The sequence below is a fragment of the Aedes albopictus genome, chromosome 1 (genome assembly GCF_035046485.1).
Source record: "Aedes albopictus strain Foshan chromosome 1, AalbF5, whole genome shotgun sequence".
In the NCBI taxonomy this organism is placed as follows: Eukaryota; Metazoa; Arthropoda; class Insecta; order Diptera; family Culicidae; genus Aedes; species Aedes albopictus.
Window position 1 is genome coordinate 337,324,486 of NC_085136.1, and position 4,871 is coordinate 337,329,356.

A 4,871-nucleotide genomic window follows, 5' to 3' on the forward strand; every position below is an offset into this window, starting at 1 on the left:
TGCTGGAGGGAAAATGCTTGGTGGTTTTCGGAAATTTTCTCAACCAACCGACTGACGAGGAGAAAGAGCTATTTACCAGAGATTGACTAATGGCACTGCTTTCCGTCGCGGCGAGGGGTCTACGGGGGGAGGGGAACTGTCATTTGCTAACACCCCTCGACAGAGAGACAGACTGCAAAATCGCAGCGCCACCTTCGATTGGATGCAAAGACTTTTTCCATTAAAGTATTTGCGATTACGTATGAATAAACAATGACGGAATTATGATGGCCGTCGCCACTTGGAGTCGCCGTTCTGGTGAATCCGGCCAGAGGAAAAACAAAGACCAACTTTTCAATCCACAACACTTGTTCTTTTTACTGCAGGGCTATGAGCTATGTAGGGATTGCATTTTTGCTGGTGGGTAGTAGTACATCGTGGCCGGAGTTCCGTATGAAAGGTTAATGACAGTTCGGTAAAACTTGTCCGTTTACGCTTGAACGACGGTCGCTTGTGAACGGTAGCAGAACACGGGCAGTCCCTGATCATCGGTAAGCATCAATTCCATGTCGACGGTAACATCGGCAAAGGGGGCCGAGACTTCCGTCACCAGATTATAGGTTACAGCTTGGCCCGCTTGCAAAGGACAACTAGCTCCGTGCATAAGATCAGGGCAGGCATTCTGTTGGTGCTCCGGAAGACTCCATGGGATGCGGAAATTGCCCAGAAACATATCCAGCGAAGCTGTCAGTGTAGCCGTTGGACGCTCCAGAACGATGTCAATTTCGCTGTCAACCATGGAACCGATTGGGACGATGCAGGGCTGCTGTGGGACGGTCGATGGACATCCTACCACTCGGACTTCTGCGGGTATGGGCCCAGAATTGAAAGTACCTGCAAGAATCGTCATCATTTGGTAAACAAGAAGTTTCTTACGTGATACAATCTGATCAACTTACAAGGAGCTGGATTCACGGCCCAAACAACCGCCGGAATTAAAGCCAAAATTACACTTAGTCCGAGCATGTTACCCCGCTACAAAACGACTACTGAATTCCACCGAATCTAATCTCCGTTTACAACGGTAGGGTCTAGCCGAGCTTATCGACGGGATTCCACGTCGATAAAACCATTCCGATATATCGGCAGATGTGACCATCCAAGTAATCGTCGCCGCTTGCTAACAAAGAAAACCTGCCCTACGCAAAGCCTTCTTGGATGTATTGAGTCACATCATTCGCGTTGCGATAAGATATCGATTTAGCGACATTTGGTAACCTCCAAAACATTATAATCTCAAACATTTCGTTGCCAGCAGCTGTAGTTCAAGTTCAATCCGAGGAACAATGTTGAAGTTTGCCATTTTCGCCGTCCTGTTGCCAGCAGTTGTTTTCGGCTTAGCCGTTCGACCGTGTACGTATTAACCCACAGAAGTACCGATTACAAACTCGAACATTCTTTGTTGAGTATCCAATCCTTCACTCCAGGCCCCAACAATGCCCCCTTGCCGCTGGAGGTCCGCGTCATCGACTGCTACGAGGAACCCTGTGTGATCCCCATCGGTGGAATGGTCGACATGGATCTGGACTTCATCCCGAACCGGGACAGCTCAACCGTGGACGCCGCACTCAACATCTTCCTCGGGAACTTCCGCGTGCCGTACGACTTGCCGGAGGATCAACGCAACGCGTGCAACTTCTTCGCCGGACGGGGCTGCCCGGTCAGCCAGGGTGAACAGATCAACTACCACCTGAGCACTCCCGCGACGGCCCCGTTTGCCGATGTCACCGTCGACTTGGAGCTGCAGCTGACCGGAGACGATGGCCAACCGCTGTTCTGCTTCCGATCGTCCGCTACAATCACCGCTGCCTAAGTTCGAAAATAAAATTTGACGCCTACTAGATAAGCTTGCATATGCATTGTTCGTGTTAGTTAATCAACCGTAGATAATCTCAACAGGCCACGATTGCTCGCTCCTATATAGATTGTTGGTGATGGCCAACTGTTTCAGTATTGCATTCACCTTGTGGAACCATGGTCAAATCATTACTTCTAGTGGCGGCTCTGCTCGCGACGGCTTTGGGGCTCGAAGTCCATCGCTGTAAGTCTTCTCAACTCAACCACCCAAGGTCCTCTTATCAACGGCTTCCCCTCCTTCCGTAGGTGGCGACGACTATCCCCACCCGACGCAGGTCACGGTTCCCGGTTGCAATGTGATGCCGTGCGAAGTGCCCAACCTGTCGGACTTTAGCTTTTCGGTTGCCTTTGCTCCGCCGTTCGCCACCAACACCCTGGCCGTTGATGTGACTGCCACGTTGGGAGATTTCAACCTGCCGTACGAAATGCCGGATCAGCTGCGCGATGGATGTGCCAACATCGACGCGAGCTGCCCGTTGGCAGCCGGCCAGCAGGTGACCCTATCGGGGACGGCTCCGGTGGAAGCTCCGATAACGCGTGTGACCGTAACGATGCGATTCGAGGTTACCGGAGACGGAGGACAAAAGGCGATGTGCTTTGCGGCTGACGTTAGGCTGATCTAATGTTCGGAAGGTCGTAAAATTGTCAAATAAACGATAACCTTTTCAGAGTAAACGTATGGTCTTTTTGAATAGTCAACATGTTCAATTTTGTAAAGTCTTAGGTCATACTTACTTAGCCTAGTACAAATTACAGACACATGTGTTCGTTAGAATGAAATATCCTGAAGACAGACGACGGTATCCAGAGTGGTTGCAAAGCTTAGAAGATAAAACGCTTGTCCAGCAAAAAGCAATTCGAGAGTTCGAATCCCATCTGAGCACCTGGAATTGTTTTCGCGTTTTCAATTTGACTGTTGGCGATCTAAAGTGAGGTTATGTTTTATGAAATCTTTTTTTGTACTTTAGTCATGGAACCCTTCCCGACAGGAATGCCTCTTCCTGATTCAAAAATAATCTTCGAAACTGGCATGTATGTAGTTTATTTTGTTATAGTAACAGTAATCAGAACATTGTCACCGGAATCCATCCAAGGTAGCGCTGCCATTACCATGGGAGTGTTTTCATCAGATGATTCTATAATCACTTGCGAATCACTAATGGCATGGCGGTAGTTTAATAGCCACATATGTAAAAAAATCACGAAAAAATGGCAGTTACAATATAGAAACTACCGCAAGGCGTAGCGCTATTGACCGTTCTACGTGAAATCGCGAAATAGACGGCGCATTCATACACTCTCGGTACAAATTTCTGCACCGTTTGTGAACCCAAACTACTTTTGGCAGCGACAGTCAAACATACTCAATCCTTGAAACCCTCCGCTATTGCACGATTCATACGGAAATTATTAAATTTTGCAAAATTAATCAATCTATTTTTCACTATTAAAATTCTTACAGAACAAGCACTGCTTCACACGCGGAGACTATCCGGATGGCGTAGCACCGGCCAAACTGTCAGTAGAATCACAAAAAAAAAACTGGCGAATGCGAAAGAAATGTGACGATCAAAACAAAACACGTCTGCCCGCGGCTACGCCTACTGCGCTTTCCATGACCCAAAATGGTCATTGGCAAAGGAAGCACTTAGGTGCTATTACATGAGTTGAAAGGTAAATTAGTGTTTTGGCATTGAATTGACCATGATACATTGAGATCAGTGCAAGAAAACACTTGATCATTATTGCTCGGTGCTTCGTACGACGGGAATTAGACCAACAGCTTATAACGTCAAATTCAAGATGGAGAAATTCATAATATATTGTTCGTGGCTGTCACCTTGGTCACGCCTAACGCTCACCAGATCTCTTTCCATCTGATCCGCCCACTTTGCACGCTACCCTTAAGGTCTTCTTGTACCGTCCGGATCTTTTGCGAACACTAGTTTTCCAGGGTTGTTGTCCGACATTCTCACAACATGCCCTGCCAATCGTATTCTTCCAGCTTTTGCCACCTTCCGGATGCTAGGTTCGCCGTTGAGCGTAGCGAGCTGTACACGCCAAAGATGGTCCTAAGCTCCCGACGCTCGAACTTTTCGAGTGCTTGCAAGTCCTCCTCGAGCCTGGTATTAAAGATATTTTACCTCTCGGCGAGTTTTGTGCTGGACGAGCAGTTGAGAGAGATCGCAGCAAACCATGTGTCGTATTTTCTATGATTCTTCCAGTTGGAAAGTCTTCAGCCGTTTTTTTTTGGGATTTCCACAAGGCATTCCGGGAGAAATGTCCTTGAAGGAACTTTTGGAGAAAACCCAGAAGAAACTTCTTGGAAAATTCTTTGAGAATTTTTTGGAGGAATTTCTCGTGGAACTCCTGTAGGAATTTCATAAGAAACTTACGTACGGATGAAACCTATACGGATGTCCTTGAACATCTTGAATGATTTTCCATAAATTCCGGAAGAAAAAAACATTTGCAAGAATTCCAAAATGAACTCCCGGGAGAATCGCATAAGGATCTCTCGCAAAGGAAACCTACTAGGAGGCCCTGGAAGAAGCCAGAGTGGAATTTATGGACATAAAACGAATTTTGGCCGCCTGAAGGTGCACTATCAACCAGTAGTGTAACCCACGAAGGAGTTCCTGGAAGAATCCCGCATGGTGTTCTTGGATGAACTTTTTGAGAAATCCTGCACCGCAAAGAGTTCTTGAAGTAATCCTGGAAGAAATTCAGGGTGAAACTCCTGGAGGGATTCCTGAAGAATCTCCTGCCGAAGTCTCAGAAAAAATCATGGAGGAATTTCAGAAACAGCTATGGGAAGGAGCTCCTGGAGGAAACCTAGGAGAATTCCGGAAGGAGTAATCGAGGGATCTCAGAAGAAGTCTCTGAATGCAGGATTTCCTAGATGCAGGAAAAAATCTTGGAGATATCTCAGAAAGAGAAACTTCAGGAATCCCAGATGGAACTCCTAGGGGAAT

At 47.1% G+C, this 4,871-nt stretch overlaps 3 protein-coding genes across 3 annotated transcripts; 2 read left to right on the top strand and 1 right to left on the bottom strand.

The window, feature by feature from the left end:
* Positions 1 to 330: 330 nt before the first annotated feature.
* LOC134287968 (uncharacterized) lies at positions 331 to 1,074 on the bottom strand. Its single transcript, XM_062851339.1, has 2 exons — positions 939 to 1,074; positions 331 to 873 (listed from the first exon to the last, which is right to left on the bottom strand). The coding sequence occupies exons 1-2, from the start codon at positions 1,003 to 1,005 to the stop codon at positions 470 to 472; spliced, it is 471 nt and encodes a 156-aa protein (XP_062707323.1). The 5' UTR covers positions 1,006 to 1,074; the 3' UTR covers positions 331 to 469.
* Positions 1,075 to 1,173: 99 nt separating this feature from the next.
* Positions 1,174 to 1,894, top strand: LOC134287970 (NPC intracellular cholesterol transporter 2-like). Its single transcript, XM_062851350.1, has 2 exons — positions 1,174 to 1,392; positions 1,467 to 1,894. The coding sequence occupies exons 1-2, from the start codon at positions 1,326 to 1,328 to the stop codon at positions 1,850 to 1,852; spliced, it is 453 nt and encodes a 150-aa protein (XP_062707334.1). The 5' UTR covers positions 1,174 to 1,325; the 3' UTR covers positions 1,853 to 1,894.
* Positions 1,895 to 1,941: 47 nt separating this feature from the next.
* LOC134287971 (uncharacterized) lies at positions 1,942 to 2,577 on the top strand. Its single transcript, XM_062851360.1, has 2 exons — positions 1,942 to 2,080; positions 2,143 to 2,577. Exons 1-2 carry the CDS (start codon positions 2,014 to 2,016, stop codon positions 2,517 to 2,519), a joined length of 444 nt encoding a protein of 147 aa, XP_062707344.1. The 5' UTR covers positions 1,942 to 2,013; the 3' UTR covers positions 2,520 to 2,577.
* Positions 2,578 to 4,871: the final 2,294 nt, after the last annotated feature.

What these genes read in the sequence shown, in the direction of transcription:
- LOC134287968 (XM_062851339.1), bottom strand. Translation starts at nt 1,005, where the DNA reads ATGCTCGGACTAAGTGTAATTTTGGCTTTAATTCCGGCGGTTGTTTGG. An exon ending in GGCCGTGAATCCAGCTCCTT is followed by an intron (nt 874 to 938) that starts GTAAGTTGATCA and finishes CGATTCTTGCAG; the next exon opens with GTACTTTCAATTCTGGGCCC.
- LOC134287970 (XM_062851350.1), top strand. Translation starts at nt 1,326, where the DNA reads ATGTTGAAGTTTGCCATTTTCGCCGTCCTGTTGCCAGCAGTTGTTTTC. An exon ending in CGGCTTAGCCGTTCGACCGT is followed by an intron (nt 1,393 to 1,466) that starts GTACGTATTAAC and finishes CCTTCACTCCAG; the next exon opens with GCCCCAACAATGCCCCCTTG.
- LOC134287971 (XM_062851360.1), top strand. Translation starts at nt 2,014, where the DNA reads ATGGTCAAATCATTACTTCTAGTGGCGGCTCTGCTCGCGACGGCTTTG. An exon ending in GGGGCTCGAAGTCCATCGCT is followed by an intron (nt 2,081 to 2,142) that starts GTAAGTCTTCTC and finishes CTCCTTCCGTAG; the next exon opens with GTGGCGACGACTATCCCCAC.